The following is a 19,089-nucleotide window of genomic DNA, read 5'->3' on the forward strand; positions in this document are numbered from 1 at the left end:
ATACGAGTAAAGTAGAATCTCACTACCGATATTGGAAATAAAAGCTGCTATAAAATGTAAAAACCAATTAATTTCTATTGATATTGTGCGCTGTTCTTGTGGTAGGATTATATCATTAGGATATATTCTAACAAATCCAAATATTACATATTATATAGGTAATAATGCCTTTCTACTTTATCGGACCTTATTTGGACGGACATTAAATGAACGGACATAATTATGAACGGACATTAATATGAACGCTAGAAGGCATTCAGAACCATCAAAAATCCGTTGCTGTTTTTGTTTCAGCAAATGATTTTTAAAGCCATTTTTATACAGTAATTAGTAAGAAAATCAGTCGTTAAGCAGTAAAAATGTAAAAAAATATGTGTACATGATCAGTGTCTAATATCACATATCATCTTCATCAAATGGGTTTCCGTGCATGAAATAGTCTATGCTTAAAGCATCAGTGATTTTTAGCTTTATGGAAACTTTTTTTATCAAACTATAACCCCGGTCCTGCATTTCAGTGTTAACTATCAATCCATTCGGCGTGAAGTGGTTTTATCTTAGACAACTTTAGGTTAACCTTAACATCACGTGGAGCTTTCCTGGTACTGTTCCATTACCTCCCCTCATGAGTAATATGAACTGTAACAACGTCGGACAATGTCCTTGGTAACACGATTTACCGTCATATCTAGAGGCTGGAACAAGTTTGTCATGTTGGCGGGGACTAGCTCATGAACTGTGTTGTTGAGTGCCATAATTTCGTTGACTTTTTCCGCCAAGTGATCCTTGAAAACATCACAATAATAGTAAAGTTTTCTGTGCCTCCGGCAGACCAAGGAGAACCTTTCCGTCGTGAACTTACGGCACGAAAAAATTCAATGGACTGTAACTTCAACTTGGACGCAACTTAAATGAACGGACTTTATTTGAACGGAAATCAAGATGAACGTTAGGGCCTCCAGCGTTCAATTAATGTCCGTCCAAATAAGGTCATAAGGTAAGGTTATAATCATTCTAAGTATTGTTTGAATGTTTGGCTAGCAAAAGTAGACGGAGTTTCGTAGCAGGGTTTCGGCGGAACTATACCCCAGTTTTAATTATAGTTTCAGTTATGACACGGGGAACCGGACGGTTGACGTTTAACGTTTAACAAGTTATGACAGAGTCCACTTCAAATTTTTGCGTGTATTATATCTTTGAAAAAAATCGATTTGTACTTGAGTTTTTATATTGCAGCAGCTAATTATACAATTCAACATTGGACATTTCATCTTGTACAACATTTTAACCTGGCCTCAGATTATGATTTCAGTCTGGAACATACGCATATACCCAGCACTAACCGGTAACCGCAACATTACATTAGTCACTAATAAACCATAGTCACCTTCAAGTTAAAGTTAAGTTTTGCCTACATTCCTAACTTCCTGTTTCATTTGTCCTTGTCTCTTCCAACCGGATATTATCCAACTATCAGTATTTCAATCATGAGACTAAGAAACAGCGAACTACTCCATCATTTGATATTCCTTAAAGTTAAGACTTTGACTAAAACTGCAAAAGGTAAGATATGGAGGGATAAAATTTCCGTTCCTAAAATTATTTCTTCAGCTATAGGAATTATTGGAATGTGACATCAAGGTAGGCGGTAGCCAAATGGTTGTGCAGCAATTACTGAATAAAGTTCTGCTACTTCATTTCATTAGTGGGCACTTGGCTGCTGCAGATGAAGCACGTAGTTACAACGTATTGAAATTTGGAACTTCGGAATATGATTACATAATATACAAACCTGACATGCGGCCCTTTGAGAATGCGTTCACTGTGTGTGCTTGGATAAGGAAGTTGAGCAATAGTGGTGTTCCAACATGGTTCTCATACGCAGTGGAGTATGAAGCATATGAAATCGGGATAGCGGATATGGGTGATCGCTCCCGTATATTCGGTTACGGACGCTCTATGAGCCAGTACTACACCGTGCGGAGTGGTACCTGGTTTCATAACTGTGTAAGCTGGAGCCTAGCAGAGCGTATGAGGGATCTCTACATCAATGGAAACTTGGTAAACAGACAGGAAACACCAGCTGGGAGGACGCTAGGATTAGACGGATATCTGGTTTTTGGCAACGAACAGCAAAGCTACGGTGCAGGAATGGATTCAGTGAACCCTTTAGCGGGCGAGTTGTTTAAGTTGAATATGTTCAGCAAGAAGCTTACAGACGCTCAGATCCAGGAGATGTCTAATACCATGTGCAGTGTCATAGAGGATAAGTACGGCGAAGAAAGGAGTATCAAGTGGGAGGACGTTCTTCTGGAGACTAGACATGGGAATGTTTGGGAGATTGCAAGCGGTTGTCCTGCTGGTATGTCTACTTAAACGTTTTAAAGCCAAATGGTTGATATGTATATATCTATATATTATATTACACAAGTTTATTATACAAACATATTTGTTTGACAGTGTTTTTTAGGTCAGACACACTTTAGGCTGGGCAAAATTTGATCATATATGTCAATTTATAAAATAAGTTGCAATTTTTTTTTCAAATCCTTGCTCACTCTTTTTCACTTTTCTAACGTTTATAAATTTTATTTTTAATTTTATAAATTGATGCATATTCATTTCTTATTTGAAATAAGCGCGGAGCCTGTCCTATCTTGTCCACAACCATTCCATTTAAAGTCAACCGTGATATTGCATTAACGGTTTGTTTCTATCAAAAGTACAGTTCATTAATTCACAATCGTTTAGCTGATCCTGTTAACGGAGGTTGGAGTTCGTACTCTTCTTGGTCTTCCTGCTCAAAATCTTGCGGAACAGGAACACAGACAAAAAGCAGAACTTGTACAAACCCTTCGCCAGCTTATGGAGGAAGCAGCTGTTCTGGATCATCTTCTGAGAATCAGAACTGCAACACCAAAAATTGTCCAGGTATGGAAGACATGAAAGCCAAATGTAACATTCAATGTTAAACCCATAGTTTAAATTAATTTCCATCTGTTGACAAACACTATGAAAGGCTATTGTTTTGTTAGCCTCAATATTAGACTTATTCTTAAGGATTTTTGAACATTTTATTTCTAAAACTGTTCAGTAAACGGAGAATGGAGCTTCTACTCGTCATGGCAAACCTGCTCAAAAGCCTGTGGAGGTGGAACACGAACCAGATCGAGATCATGTTCGAATCCTGTCCCGGCTTACGGTGGAGTAAATTGTCCAGGGCCATCTACCGATACACAGTCCTGTAACAACCATCAGTGTTTAGGTTAACCTGTGAATGAATAATGAATGTAAAAACTGCATTTCAGCTGGCGAATTATGTTTGATAAGTAAATGTTGAAAGGCTGAAAATGCATTTTTATGGCAGAAATAACAAATAGATTTATTAATTCAGGGATAACTGCAGTCAATAAAGAACAACTTGCTGGTACAAAAGCTTCAATTTCTTGCACTGCAACTGGTTTGACAAGGAAACTTGATGATGTGAAATGGACGACCTCCAACAACTTGGCTATTGCTTCTGGTCAAGATGGCTATACCTTTGATGTCGGTGACTTTATCAGTACAGATGGTTCTCAAACTACGATACTGACTGTTGATGGTGCTCGAAACAATCTGGATACGACCTACAATTGTCTGATTACATCCACTGAACATAGCGAAAAAGATAAAAATACAGTTGTCATCTTGAAAACATTTAGTAATCTTGCCTTCTTGATACGTTTTTTATTGTCTTAGTGTTTCGTATAAGGATACAAAATTGTAATCGACACAAGTACGTTGCTTCCAACTTGGTTAAAAACATAAGTTACAGTTTAAATCTAATCTTAAATTACAATACAATATTTTCAGCGATCAGTTCTGAAGCCAAGTTGGTCACTACTGCTGTTGATCAGACGTTCACCTGTACTATCGGAGAACTAGACGTAGGTGAAACCCCTGTTAATGTGGTCTGGAAGGATCCTGTTGGTTTGACAGTTTCAGTCTTGGATACCACCAACTACGTTGTCAGCCAAGGAAGAGTTGATGGTACTGGCATTCAGTTGGCAGAACTCACCATCAAGGCTGCTAAACTGGCTGATTTTGCTGCTGAATCATCCTTCACGTACAAGTGCTCGGTAACATCGTCTCAGTACACAGACTCACCTGCATCTACCGACGTAAATGTTGTAGCCAAAGTCCTGAAACTAGGTAAGATCCAAACAAATATCTGCAGTACCTGTACATTTTACCCAGATCAAAGGTCAAATGCAGGATATTTTTCCACAGGAACAGATTATTGACGTTCAATTTGATTTTTTAAATGTAATTTATTCATAGTTTTACTATTTTTAATTCAGGGATAACTGCGGTTAACAAAGAACAGCTCGCTGGTACAGAAGCATTCATTTCTTGCACTATCACCGGTCTGACGAAAAAACTTGATAACGTTAAATGGACAACTTCTGACGATGCAGCTATTTCCTCTGGTCAGAGTGGATTCACCTTTGTAGATGGTGAATTTGATAACACCGCTGACGGTTCTCAAACTACGATATTGACTATTTCTGGTGCTCAAAACAACGGTGATACGACTTACAACTGTTTGATCACATCTGCTGAACATGTCGAAACAAACAAGAAGACAGTCGTCAAGTTGAAAACGTTCAGTAAGTTTTACATCTTAAAAGTAGACTAGGTTGTCTGATGTATTATTAAGAATCACTAAATAACCATCCTTTTTCGAAAGTTTGAAGGGATCTAATGATAAAGTGTAATAGTTTCGTAATAGTTTCTATATCGCACGTAATAGTTTCTATATCGCACATGGCAGTTACGAAACTCGAGAGACTGTGGGATACTGAAGGGAAAGGAAGCAGTTCTAACGAGCTCTTCTCAAACACAAGGATATAACTTGTGAACTCGGCTAGTATATATGAAACATTTGTCATGGAGTTGTAGAGGGAGTTATGTGCCTCGCCGGGCTAAAGTAGTGGATGACCTTGCTGTACGGCAAGTTAAACAAGGATCTGAAACTACTAGGTTCCGTACAGACTCAACTCTGCACCCGTGTCAATATGTTCATTATGTGCAAGCCTCTTGATTTATAATCACCGAGTCTAGTAATTGTTTAAGAGAGTTCTCTGGCAGTTACGAAACTCGAGAGACTGTGGGATACTGAAGGGAAAGGAAGCAGTTCTAACGAGCTCTTCTCAAACACAAGGATATAACTTGTGAACTCGGCTAGTATATATGAAACATTTGTCATGGAGTTGTAGAGGGAGTTATGTGCCTCGCCGGGCTAAAGTAGTGGATGACCTTGCTGTACGGCAAGTTAAACAAGGATCTGAAACTACTAGGTTCCGTACAGACTCAACTCTGCACCCGTGTCAATATGTTCATTATATGCAAGCCTCTTGATTTATAATCACCGAGTCTAGTAATTGTTTAAGAGAGTTCTCTGGCAGTTACGAAACTCGAGAGACTGTGGGATACTGAAGGGAAAGGAAGCAGTTCTAACGAGCTCTTCTCAAACACAAGGATATAACTTGTGAACTCGGCTAGTATATATGAAACATTTGTCATGGAGTTGTAGAGGGAGTTATGTGCCTCGCCGGGCTAAAGTAGTGGATGACCTTGCTGTACGGCAAGTTAAACAAGGATCTGAAACTACTAGGTTCCGTACAGACTCAACTCTGCACCCGTGTCAATATGTTCATTATGTGCAAGCCTCTTGATTTATAATCACCGAGTCTAGTAATTGTTTAAGAGAGTTCTCTGGCAGTTACGAAACTCGAGAGACTGTGGGATACTGAAGGGAAAGGAAGCAGTTCTAACGAGCTCTTCTCAAACACAAGGATATAACTTGTGAACTCGGCTAGTATATATGAAACATTTGTCATGGAGTTGTAGAGGGAGTTATGTGCCTCGCCGGGCTAAAGTAGTGGATGACCTTGCTGTACGGCAAGTTAAACAAGGATCTGAAACTACTAGGTTCCGTACAGACTCAACTCTGCACCCGTGTCAATATGTTCATTATATGCAAGCCTCTTGATTTATACTTAGTAAGTTATTAACATTTCAACTCTCTCAGCGGTCAGTTCAGATCCTAAATTGGTCACTGCTGCTGTTGATCAGACGTTGACCTGTACTATCGGAGAACTAGACGTATGTGGAACCCCTGTTAATGTGGTCTGGAAGGATCCTGATGGTACACCAGTTTCAGTCTCGGATACCACAAACTACGTTGTCAGCCAAGGAAGAGTTGATGGTACCGGCATTCAGTTGGCAAAACTCACCATCAAGGCTGCCAAACTGGCTGATTTTGCTGCTGAATCATCCTTCACGTACAAGTGCTCGGTAACTTCGACTCAGTACACAGACTCACCTGCATCTTCTGACGTAAATGTTGAAGCCAAAGTCTTGGAACTAGGTAAGATCCAAACAAATATATCTGCAGTACCTATACATTTTGCCCAGATTAAAGGTCAAATGAAGGATCTTTTTCTATAGGAACTGATAATTGACGAGCAATTTATTAACCAAATTTAATGTATTCATAGTTTTACTATTTTCTATTCAGAGATAACTGCGGTTAACAAAGAACAGCTCGCTGGTACAGAAGCATTCATTTCTTGCACTATCACCGGTCTGACGAAGAAACTTGATAACGTTAAATGGACAACTTCTGACGATGCAGCTATTTCTTCTGGTCAGAGTGGATTCACCTTTGTAGATAGTGAATTTGATAACACCGCTGACGGTTCTCAAACTACGATATTGACTATTTCTGGTGCTCAAAACAACGGTGATACGACTTACAACTGTCTGATCACATCTGTCGAACATGTTGAAACAAACAAGAAGACAGTCGTCAAGTTGAAAACGTTCAGTAAGTTTTACATCTTAAAAGTAGACTAGGTTGTCTGTTCTATTAACTATTATTAAGAATCACTGAATAACCATCCTTTTTCAAAAGGTTGAAAGAATCTAATGATGAAATGTAATTGTTTATGTAATAGATTCTGTATCACATAATTAGTAAGTTATTAACATTTCAACTCTCTCAGCGGTCAGTTCAGATCCAAAGTTGGTCACCACTGCCGTTGATCAGACGATGACCTGTACTATCAGAGAACTAGACGTAGGTGGAACCCCTGTTAATGTGGTCTGGAAGGATCCTGATGGTACACCAGTTTCAGTCTCGGATACCACCAACTACGTTGTCAGCCAAGGAAGAGTTGATGTTACCGGCATTCAGTTGGCAGAACTCACCATCAAGGCTGCCAAACTGGCTGATTTTACTGCTGAATCATCCTTCACGTACAAGTGCTCGGTAACATCGTCTCAGTACGCAGACTCTCCTGCATCTTCCGACGTAAATGTTGTAGCTAAAGTTCTGGAACTAGGTAAGATCCAAAACTTCATATTTACCTGGTAAACGTGTTATTGGTTAAAATTTTGAACAGTACGCTTTCTCTAGTACAAACTAAGTTCATTGATTTGCAGGTGTCAATATGATCAACACGCCACAACTATTCGGTGCAGAAGCAACGATATCTTGTACTGTTACTGGTTTGACGAAGGAACTAGACTCGATTGAATGGACCACTTCTAGCGGTATTTCAGTAACAACTAAACACGGTGGCTATACTGTTACTGATGGCGGGTTTGTCACCCCAAACGGTTCTCATACCATCACTTTAACTATTCCTGCGACTCTCAATATCTTTAACGAGACTTATGTGTGTCTCTTTACATCCAACGAACATAAAGTTACAAACCAGACTGCTGCTGTCAAATCTCAAGTCTACAGTGAGTATAATGACATTAATTATTATACGTTCTAGCAGGAACCCATCTAACCTTAAAGTGGTGTCAAGAGTCAAGACTCAAGAGACTAAAATAATTATTACCCATTTAATTCGCTTTTGACACTACTTTGGGGTCCACATTTTGGGCTCTAAAATTCTTATTCCTTGGCAAATGTTTAATTTAACATGCTGATTTGAAGGCCATTGAAATATTGGAACCAGTCATAAATGGTACGGATATATATCGTCTCGTTTTATATATAGTTAGATAGCCTTTTTGCGTATTAATAAGGGTCACAAAATTAAAGAATGTGGAGTTTATTTATTTTAGGTGAGTCATGGAACTAGAAGATAAATAGATTTTCTATGTCGAGTTTGAAAAATCTTAATTTTTAATTGTTTCAAGCCCATCCAAATTTCCATAGATTTATATTTACAACCAAATGGAGGATGTCGTGTTTTTACCGGAACGGATCTTACTTTGACCTGTCGATATTTTTCTACTGTCTTTAGCGAAGGAGTCTTCTTTTGGAATATTGACGGGAAGAAATGTGAAACTCGTGCCTGCAGGTATGAAATAAAACAATAATGATACAATAAAATTTAAAAAGGAAACATTGGAAAATGAAAACAGTCTACACTTTTGTAATTTTGTTAGTTTCAATGTGAAATAGAGAGCATTTTTAAACGAATAATATTTCAGGAACCCAGTGAACACAGGCTTAACGTCGATGTTGACACTGACCATTGATAATTCTACTGATGGCGTCTGGGGTTGTTCATTCTCCAAAAAAAGCGGTGGTTGGTTCATTTTATTGGATATTTAAAATTTAAAGCATAGAAGATGATAAGCGGAATGTTTTATATTTGATAAATTTTATCACATTTTATTAAGAAATCTGGATGCATAAGTAAGTGGGAATTTAATTTGTTGATTATCATCAGACGGAACAATGCAGAGCTATGACAAGTTGACTGTTGAGGGGGTCAGTGCAAGTGGCACACAGACTCCTAACTCTGTTTGGGGAACCGCTGGGACTACGTCTGCAGTTACTTGTACAGTCTCAAACGGTCTTACATATTCTAACCTCTCCTACATACAGTACGTTTTCTTTATGTCAGCCTAAATATATTGTAACTATTGACTACACTCCATAGTGTTGAATATAAATACACAAGGTCATCTAAGTGGACCTTACTAACCTCATCTTATCAAGGTGGCAGCTAGACGGTAAGACTATCAGTGAGGAAGGAGTGACACTCAACAAGGACAACGAGATAGTGAAATTCTCTCTGGCGGAGAAAGTCAGGACAGCAACGAATGTAACGTCGATAATCTCCTTCACTCATTCCCAGGCTGCCGTAGGAAACCTTCAGTGCAAAGCTATGTACAGTACAGGTTTGCTCATATTTTTGGTTTAATTTTTAGTAACTGTGTGTTTTTGCTCTCTTGAGTGGGGCGATCGCACGATTTATGTACGAAACATGGAAAATTGGGTGTTTAAGGAATCAGTTTATTTAAAAAACTCATTAATTCGGATTTATATCTCCAGGACATGCAATAAAGACACCTAGTAGCAACCTGAATTTGATAACACTAACCTTGGACGTTGAGTGGGTTATGATAACACCTTCTGACGGGGCTGTGGTTACTTTCTCTACTTGGTCAGAGTACAAACCTTCCACTACCAACGTGGAGTTTGCATCTGTACGTATCCTCTGTCATAGATTCATCTTTACTTATCCGTCTGTAGATAAGGATTGTCATATTCGACAAAGTGACTGACTTAAATATTTTAGATAGATGACGATGAAAGCTATGTTTGAAGATTCAAAATTTTGCTTACTAAGGTTCGTACTATTATGAATGTTGGTACATAGCATTGATTAATTGTTATATTATTAATATTATTATTAACTAGTGATTTTTCCAGGGTATTAGCGAGATTCAGACAAAAGTGGAAAATACGACTGTCAATAGTGATGGGATATTGTTCAAAGAAGTTGTTACATTTTTTAGGTAACTTACGAATAGTTTCTAGTTTCCGTGCAACATAGATTGTATAAAAAGATTAATTTTTAAAAAGATCTCCATTTTGCACATTTATCGACTTAATTGACCTAATTGCAGGATATCGTCTGTAAAATAACAAGTTCTAAATATTAAAAATAGCTATTTTATAAGCTCCAAGTACGTATACTAATCCCCTCCTGTACTAATACTTTAATTGTGGGTACGTAGATGTTCTTTAAACCACACGCTGGTCACTAATGAACACCTGCTCTCAGATCAGGTTCAGCGACTGCAACAGTAAACGGCAAGGAGGACCTCTCAAAAAAGGAGTATTTGTACAAATACACTATCAATTCGAGGTTGCCTTCAGAAATTTCAATTACCGGAAAAATCTTTCTAATAGGTAATCAGTTGGTAACTTACTTTTCTGTATTATACATGAGTTTTAATTGCAAATGGGAAATTAATTATCAAACGGTTGTTGGGAGGGGGAGAATTGAACTTGCATGTTGATATGTTTTAACTTTGAGCAGAGGCACATATTAGGTGCGGTAAAATAATCGAAATTATGCGGTACCGCACCCGACTATAAAGGTAAAATGTGCGGTAAGGTGCGGTAAATTTTTACCAATTATGCGGCAAATGTGCGACGATTTTTTCGAAATTTGTGCGGGAATTGTGCGGTTTTCTTTTGCATTTTCTGAAGGACTTTGGAAATTCTAAACGTATAACCGCCGCTCTTATCAAAAATAGGTCTGTCTATGTGTTACTGAGGGTGTAGTTCTTTACTAAGACCATGATTGAACCTATATTGAGATTCAGTTATCTGAGAACAGTGACTTGATCTGGTAGAGATCAGGAGACAGTTATTTGAAGACGCCTCTTGATAGAGTCGATCAGATCCCATGCGTGATCGCAAATATGTGACACGCTTGTTGGCATTGATCGTCAGTACTTGTAAACCATTTGATCCAAGATCCATTAAGCCCACTATAAAAAAGCCAACGCTACAACGAATAGAGCTCATTACCCGATAAAAAGGGCTGCAGGTATGATCGAAGTACGGTAACAACGAGGGTTCCATAACGGCCTGGGTCACAGTCCCGAAAGGGCCTGGGTCACGGTCCCGAAAGGGCCTGGGTAACGGTCCCGAAAGGGCCTGGGTCATGGTCCCGAAAGGGCCTGGGTCACGTGGTAACCGGGTCACGTGGCCTAGGCATGAGTTCCAAAAGGGCCTGGGTCAGGGTCCCGAAAGGGCCTGGGTCAGGGTCCCGAAAGGGCCTGGGTCACGGTCCCGAAAGGGCCTGGGTCAGGGTCCCGAAAGGGCCTGGGTCACGTGGTAACTGGGTCACGTGGCCTGGGTATGAGTTCCAAAAGGGCCTGGGTCACGGTCCCGAAAGGGCCTGAGTCACGGTCCTAAAAGGGCCTGAGTCACGGTCCTAAAAGGGCCCGACTTTTAACATATTTTGGTTTTTACACTCGAAAATCTTAACGCGAAAATTTCCAAATTATGCGAAATTACGCGGAAAATGCTAGATTATGCGGAAATATGCAGAAAATGACAAAATGTGCGGAAGTGTGCAGAAAACTATAAATTATGCGGAAATGTGCGGAAAACGGTAAATTGTGCGATCCCGCACCCATCGCACCTAATATGTGCCTCTGACTTTGAGTTTAATAAATTAAAACTATCTATATCTTGGTATTAGCTTACTCGATCTTATCTCAACAGGACAGACATTTGTTGACACCTCACCAAAGTGGGCAATCTCCGGAGCAAGGCTCAAGCTCACTGCTTACTTCACAGCTTTCAGCACATCAAGCGTAACTGTGACCTGGCTGCAGCTAAAGGGTAAGATTAGAACTTTATTTCACGTTAACGTTTTAGCTCTGTTAAATAATATTATGTTACTTACTTTACTTTAAATATTTACCGCAAACCCCGTTTTACCGCGGTATTTTCCTTCCCCCAAACTCAGGGTTTTACTGCACTTTGCTTTATCACATCGATTCCCAAATGTTATATATATATATATGATATATATATCATCATCAAAAATTCTACACATGCAGGCGTGAACAGCAACTGGAAAGATCTCGGAACAGGAGCCGGCTACCATAACCTCCTCTCAAAGTTAGACGATCGCAGTGTCATGTCTGCAACCCTGGTCATTGATAAGATAAAGAAATTCGATATTACAGGTGAATGATTAAGCACTCAGTCAAGCAACTAAACCTGTTATTTTGTATTTGTTTTACTCTATCTACTTTTCTAAGAATTATTCGGATCGCATCGTTAACATATATTCAACACGTCTGTCCTCAATAATTTAATATTAGTTTAACATTGTGAAACATTTGTATTTCAGCACACAAGGCTCGGATTGAAATGTCTGGTTTCGAAGTGACAACAGGTCTGATCACTTTGAAAGCTGTCTCAGCCAATGTGCCAGTGGTCGATTCTGACTTTGAGGGCAAATCTGCATTCTTTCATGTAGCGTTGATATTTGGACCCGAACCATTAAGTGTAATGTTAGTTCATGAACGTAAGTTAATCACAATGCTGGCAAGCATTACCGTCGCCCTTATATTCACAATACTATTTACCCCCTATCAGTGGCGTAACGAAGGGCCCTGCTGACCCTGCTGTGCAGGGGGGCGCCGTCTTAGGGGGGCGCCAAATCGTCGTTTGAATGTGGGACAATTTCGAAAACTTAACTAAAGTACTAGCAAAACTGCGCGTTTTGCTCTAGATACACACTTTTTTAGAGATTTTATCTGCGTATCCTCTAAAATTACCTAATTTGTTCAATTTTAGGGAGGGGCACCAAAAGGGGAGGGGCGCCAACAGGGGGGCGCCTTTTCGGCAGGGGGGCGCCAACAGGCAACGTTACGCCACTGCCCCCTATACTATTATATCCCCTTTATTGATTTCCAGGCATTAAGACTCATCGAAAGTAGATCAGCAGGTACATTTAAGTTCAAAACATTCTAATTCAATGTTAAAGATGACAGGAATAAGAAATAGTTATATGGAGGTTTTTAAGAAATTTGCGCAAAATACGCGCCATGAGCATGTTATACGAAATTAGGTAAAAAACCCAAAATCGCCATATTCAGGTGCCTTAAAAACCATGTTAAAATTGAGTTAGAGATCTGAAACTTTGCAGGGCGTCTAGACCTTGTCCAAATCGACTGTAAAAAAAATTTCATGTTTCAGGAGTATCGTGAAGTGGGTTTTCTGGAACCCCTGTTTTACAACAGATTGTCGTGAAGATATATAATATATAATATAGACGCTTTTTGCAGTCAATTGTAGCCTACATTTAAGTGTCCGTAGATTCGAAAGTATAAACGATACAGTCATCTCGAACCACAGGTTTTAAAGATAATCGTTTAAGCTTTAGTTTACATTGTATTGAAAAATAATTTAACGTCATCATCATCACTTGATGACGTCATCAAATTAAGTGTTTTAAAAACTTGATTTTTGACAAAGTAACAACTTTTCATATCGATTTTACGCTATTAAGGAGTAATTTTATTCAAAATCTGAGGACATTTTCATCTTAGATAATTGTTCAAGCATTCCGAAAATCTACCGGAATAGTTTTCTACCTTGCTCCTTCATAAAGATATTTGCTATTGAAGTTAGTGCTTTTTTGAAGAATAATTTTATAAAAACACAAAAGTTGTGAATTAGTATTCTCTGGTGTTGGGTCATCCCTTGGATTGTGGAGCTCAATTTTGCTTCTTAAAGGTGTAAATTGTGTTATAGGCTAGTTTTAAAGTTAAAAATCGAAAAGTTGCACACGTGGGGACACGCCCAAATTTATTTAAAATAGCTAAAATCACTAAAAATTTTGATTTTCACGATTTTTATCAACTTTGGAGTCCCATTGTGATCCAAGTTCTTTTTGAAATCTTCTGAAACTTTGCATGCTTATCAAACTATATATTAAATACCACTATGAAAAAATTTACGGTGATTCAATATTGTATGCGCACGCAACGTCCGCTCAAAGTTTGCACGTGCGAAAGGTGAGAATTTTGCTCATTCGTGAATTTAATGCCAACTTGAATGAGTAAAAAGTGCCATATTCAGTCGGTTATCGACAGATATACCTAACTAAACACAAGGAAACGTTTTCAAAGGCAGAATTTCGAAATCGTCGGAATTACCTCCTTGTTAATGAAGTTTCGATTGTGTAAATTATCCTGACATTATAATCAAAAAGAGATGATATTTGACCAAAACCCATAATCATGGGTAGAGTGTACCGCTGCCAGTGTCTCTCTTTTCCAAACAAAAGGAAATGATATTAATTTGAGGAACCGTCCGCTAATGCAAATTGATACCGAGAATGAAATCGGTCGCTCGCTTTTCCCATTCATTCACGGCTTACGAATTGTAATAAAGCTTATTAAATGGGAAAAGCGAGCGACCGATTTCATTCTCGGTATCAATTTGCATTAGCGGACGGTTCCTCAAATTAATATCATTTCCTTTTGTTTGGAAAAGAGAGACACTGGCAGCGGTACACTCTACCCATGATTATGGGTTTTGGTCAAATTTAAGTATCTAGAAAAAAGAGAAAATAGTTTCAATTCAACTACTTGTGAGAAAGTCTTATCAAAGAAATGGTCTAACTCGACTACATGTACAACTGCAATGTAATCAACACTTTTTTCTTAATATTTTAGTTTTGGTAGTACTAGTGGTAATATTTGATGTCAAGATTCATATTCGGTGGTTCAGGTCGAAGGAGCAATCCCTTAGCATTTCAAAGGATGAAATGTCCACATTTTATTATAATAGTTTCAATCTTCAGAGAGTGGTAAAGAAGTGTCGGTGAATTTACCGAGTATGTCCTCAAGTCCTCTTGAAGTGAACCATGAGATGAAGAAAGCATTTTCCTGTGATGATGGGTCTTACTACTTCAAGTAATAACAAAATTAAAGTTTCGTAAAATATGTCTTGCAAACTTAAAGCTGCTAAGGTTCCAATGGAAGGATGTAATTAATTTGTTAGAAATTAGTTTTTATGTATGGTGCAGTATGATTGATCAACTATATAATGAGCACGATTCTTCATGAAATTGAATAACTTTTTTTCAGATTTACGTTCGAGAATGGCCAACAATACACAACAAGCAAAGTGAAACTTGCGATGAAGAGGAGGTGTAGACCCCTCACTAAGCCACCAAACACAGTACTTACAAAGGTGAATTATTCTAGAGAGGAAATAACTTAATTTATAATTATTTTTTATCAGCAGCAAAGATGTCTTATCTTTCGGTTTTTCCGATCTTATTTATATGGACTGATATAATAATCTGGGAGCGGAATACAAGAGAAATTAAGTTCGTGTAATTTAAATTCAATTAATTCGTTTCTGTCTTCTGTTTAAAATATTTGTTCAATTCTAGGAGAAAGTGGCCGGCTCAAGCGACTACAAGTTGAAAGTTACCTGTGCTGATGATGATCCTACCTATGTGATAATGAACGAGGATAGAACTGAGGCCAGGTGCAATACCACAACGGGAAGATGGGATCACACTACTCTTACTCCCTGTTGCAGAACCATCGACCCGACGGATGACTAGATCGAAACAAATTGGAAAATGATTATTCATTTATATTTTAATTATGAGCGATTGTTAAGAATAAAACTAAAATATGAATAGTCTATCGAGGTTCCTAAATCATGACTGCTGCTTTAACAATGTTGAATGTCTGATTTTATTTAATGATAGCTACATTTTCTTTACTATTATTTCATTTTTTCTGTTTTGTTAACTGTATTCTGACTACAGTTTTTTTTTCCTTTTCAGTTACCTGTCCCTTCTGAAGTTCTGTTTTTTGTAGATATAAGTTTTCCCTGTGAAGATGTAAAAATATTATAATTTGCGAATAAATTCTTGAATAAAGCAATATATTGTTTAAATTTTCGTTTCCTATAGACTGTAAGGCAAAATTTAAATTAATATGTTGGTTCAAGCAAAACTAAAATACAATATTATTTAATTTTTATGTTCAATGTAAAGAAAAAAGCATTTCTATAAAAAAGATGATAATGAATGACAATAGATGACAATTATCTAAAATTGCACGTTTATCATTCATTCTACGGTCTCAGCTTCAATATTCATTCACGCCGAATCTTATATCAAACTTTATTTTGTTGTAGAACTGAAAGCTATTAAATTGTATAGTTATCCATTATCTACGTTTCCAGTATCCAAACATCCTTCCTATAGCATTCAAATTAAAAATATTGAAATAGCTTAAACGACAGCCATCATCTTTTAACATGCCTCCGTAAACTTTAATTTACTTTAAATTCAAATAAAAGTTAAAATAAATTTGAGTATATTTACATTCAAATAAAAATAACCGGGATCTACGACTAGTGAAATAATTGTGAAATAAATTGTGAACATACTTTAAATAGCTTGTCCATAAAACAGATTCAGATTAATAATGCCAAATGCTATCACTTGATTTTCTGATCTCATGATTTGTGACATTTACAGCAATTTGTACTGCCAATCATACTCCTAGTCCTTCTGGCGCAGTGCCAATTTGTACTGCCAATGACCCGTGGGAAGATTCAGATTGTTTGAACTGTTTCAAGATGTGACAATGAGTTGGAAATGTCTCAACCTATTGTTGTGTCTCAACCTGTCTCAATAATCGTAAATATGTCTCATCTGGTTGGCCCACAACAACTCCTTCTCCAGCTCACAGTAACAGTCTGTCTCGTCTATAATACAGGTATCATCGGACTGGTACAACATGTCCTCCCGAGCAGCCTCGTAACTAATACCTGAACACCAGCACGCACACTCAGCAGGTTTAGGTTTCCATTCTACAAAGAGGGGCTGGTTACCATGGTTACCAAAGTGAGGGGTTTCTGAAGCAGCTTTGTGGAGGGGAGGGGTTGTTGTTATAAAATCGTAGTTATCAGTAACAACATCATCATCACCACCATCATCCTCCTCAAGTTCAGCAAGCTGGTTAAACTGTGTCCTGTGTTGTGGGGGGAGGGTGGGGTTGAGGTGCTGGTTAGAAACGGATACCTGGCAGTAACAGAGCCGGTAGTTGAGACACACGTGAGTGTGGAGCAGCTGGAAGGTGTAGCCCTGGTATTTACAGGTCTCAGGAGGGGTCCCTGAGAAACTGACCGTGTTCAGCGGGAGGAGAGCGAGGGTGGCTACTTGGAGGAGCAGGGCTGCTGACATTAGCATGGTTACCTGAAATACTTTCAGCATCTTAGGAAACTTCTACGAGTACGAGTACAGAGCACAGAGTACAAGCACGAATCGGAATACAGACAGACTGAGTTAAAAGTAAAGAGCCGTAATATTTATAGTACTGTGTCAGGTGACGCAACAGTAACACGCACTAGCGCAGCATAATTGTCCTTATATTATATTATGGTTATACTTATATTATATTATTAAATCACTGTAACACCTAGATGACAGATAACATGCTAATTATAACGGCGCCACAATAAATATTTGTCTGATCGAATTTGTTTAAGTTTACCAATAATCCATTCCGACTTATCATTATATTTATACCTTGCACAGTTATATAATCAGAATATGTATAATCTTCACTTTTGACAATGGCCTACGAACTGTCATGTAATGATGATGAAATATTATTCTGGTCTAAATCTATAAGTTAGAATGCGTTGTCAATATCATTACTGATAAAATTACCAGTATAACTATAATTCGAATAACTATAGTATTTAAAAAAATCTGTCGATTAAAAGTAAAAGTTGCAATGAAGCATAGCCTCTAACTCAGACTGTAAATATTATCAACAATTTACAATTTAGTGACATTTAATTATCGAATGTTCCCAACTACTGCATACTTTTAAAGAATAAGATACTAGGTACTTAAAGAATGAGATTGATAATCGAAGACACGCAAGCAAAGCAATTTAAGACGTAGTATTTAAAGAAATATGCGACAAGATGGGTAGATGTAATACTCCAACAAATTAAATACAGTCTCTCCACGATGAAGCCAAGGAAACTAAAATCTAAGAGTGTGAATAAGGTGAAACGTGAACGTGGTTACCATTACCTGGGGACCAGTAAGGTTACCACTGCTGTTTAATCTTATTTAACGGAGGGACTCATTCAAATTCAACAAGTCATTGTGTAGCTAGGATCAAGATTAAAAGCCCGACTTGCCATATAACATATTATTAACTTCAGCTCCAGTAAATTAACGTCATTTTACTGACGACAGACTGAAAATTACAGTACTTGAGCATCACTTTTGCTAAATCTCGAATATAATGGGATGAAACATCTCATTATGCTGTAGTGACAGGAACTGCAAAGCAGAGTATTAGTATGTACTAAAGTAAAATTCCCTGGTGCAAATTATTGCAGGTAATTACTTGAAAAGCATGAGAGAGAATTTCTGCACGCCTATCAGTGACAGTAACGATTGTAACAATGTAACTGTTAAAGAAAATAGAAATTCACCTAGATTAGTCTGACTCTAAGTTGCAACCCATTCATCGGTCTAAGATAAGATTGTAGACGATATTTTAAAATTAAATGTTAGTGCGGTTTATTCGGACAAAGGCTCTAGAGCTCTGCAACTTCAAGCAATATCTTTATGTAGGAGCTTCAAGCAATTTAAGTCCCCTCCCTATTTCAAAGGACTAATCCTAAGTTCTAATTTTATCACGTCAACAAACTTTCAGTGTCAAGAACAACAATTATCATCGTGCACTGATTATAGGTGTTGGCTGTTGGGTTTTACTCGTGGGAATAAGTTTAAATAATGTTTGCAACGATTACAACACGTAATTTAAAATACCGATGATCTAATCCACCTATTGTCAGTGATGATTGATCTCCTGAATAAGTTGACGGGAGCTTCACAGGTTCACGACTGATCCACGTCACGTGTTAACTGTAGGTCAGTCACTCTAAATACACGGCACGATGACTGATATATGGTGACGAGACTAACTTTCAGGCAGAACTTGAGATGAAGAACAATACGAATAGCATTGTAGAAGGATCGTTTTGTTGCCGTGCAAAACTGGGAGAACAAGCATAATTCAGTCAACCATTTCAAAGATTCTGCCAGGGAACAACGAAATCCAAAAATATCATTTACACAATTCTGCTTCGTGAGGTGGAAGAAGGCTTCTGACTGACGTGCTGAGTGCTGGCTGACGTTCGACAAAGGGAGCGGCATGTCAGCTCTGCAAACATACCTCACTGAGTCTGCAATG

At 38.0% G+C, this 19,089-nt stretch overlaps 2 protein-coding genes across 2 annotated transcripts; both read left to right on the top strand.

The window, feature by feature from the left end:
• The first annotated feature begins 1,920 nt into the window (after positions 1–1,920).
• Positions 1,921–9,943, top strand: LOC134818663 (mucin-22-like). Its single transcript, XM_063828302.1, has 11 exons — positions 1,921–2,362; positions 3,853–4,191; positions 4,341–4,649; positions 6,074–6,412; positions 6,563–6,871; positions 7,050–7,388; positions 7,489–7,648; positions 9,011–9,192; positions 9,347–9,501; positions 9,728–9,813; positions 9,925–9,943. Exons 1-11 carry the CDS (start codon positions 1,921–1,923, stop codon positions 9,941–9,943), a joined length of 2,679 nt encoding a protein of 892 aa, XP_063684372.1.
• A 1,943-nt stretch (positions 9,944–11,886) lies between these two features.
• On the top strand, positions 11,887–15,731 carry LOC134818612 (uncharacterized). Its single transcript, XM_063828255.1, has 5 exons — positions 11,887–12,009; positions 12,177–12,353; positions 14,640–14,751; positions 14,926–15,031; positions 15,237–15,731. The coding sequence occupies exons 1-5, from the start codon at positions 11,961–11,963 to the stop codon at positions 15,411–15,413; spliced, it is 621 nt and encodes a 206-aa protein (XP_063684325.1). The 5' UTR covers positions 11,887–11,960; the 3' UTR covers positions 15,414–15,731.
• The last annotated feature ends 3,358 nt before the right edge of the window (positions 15,732–19,089 follow it).

Source organism: Bolinopsis microptera, chromosome 7 (genome assembly GCF_026151205.1).
Source record: "Bolinopsis microptera isolate Bmic1 chromosome 7, MBARI_Bmic_1.0, whole genome shotgun sequence".
Classification (NCBI taxonomy): domain Eukaryota; kingdom Metazoa; phylum Ctenophora; class Tentaculata; order Lobata; family Bolinopsidae; genus Bolinopsis; species Bolinopsis microptera.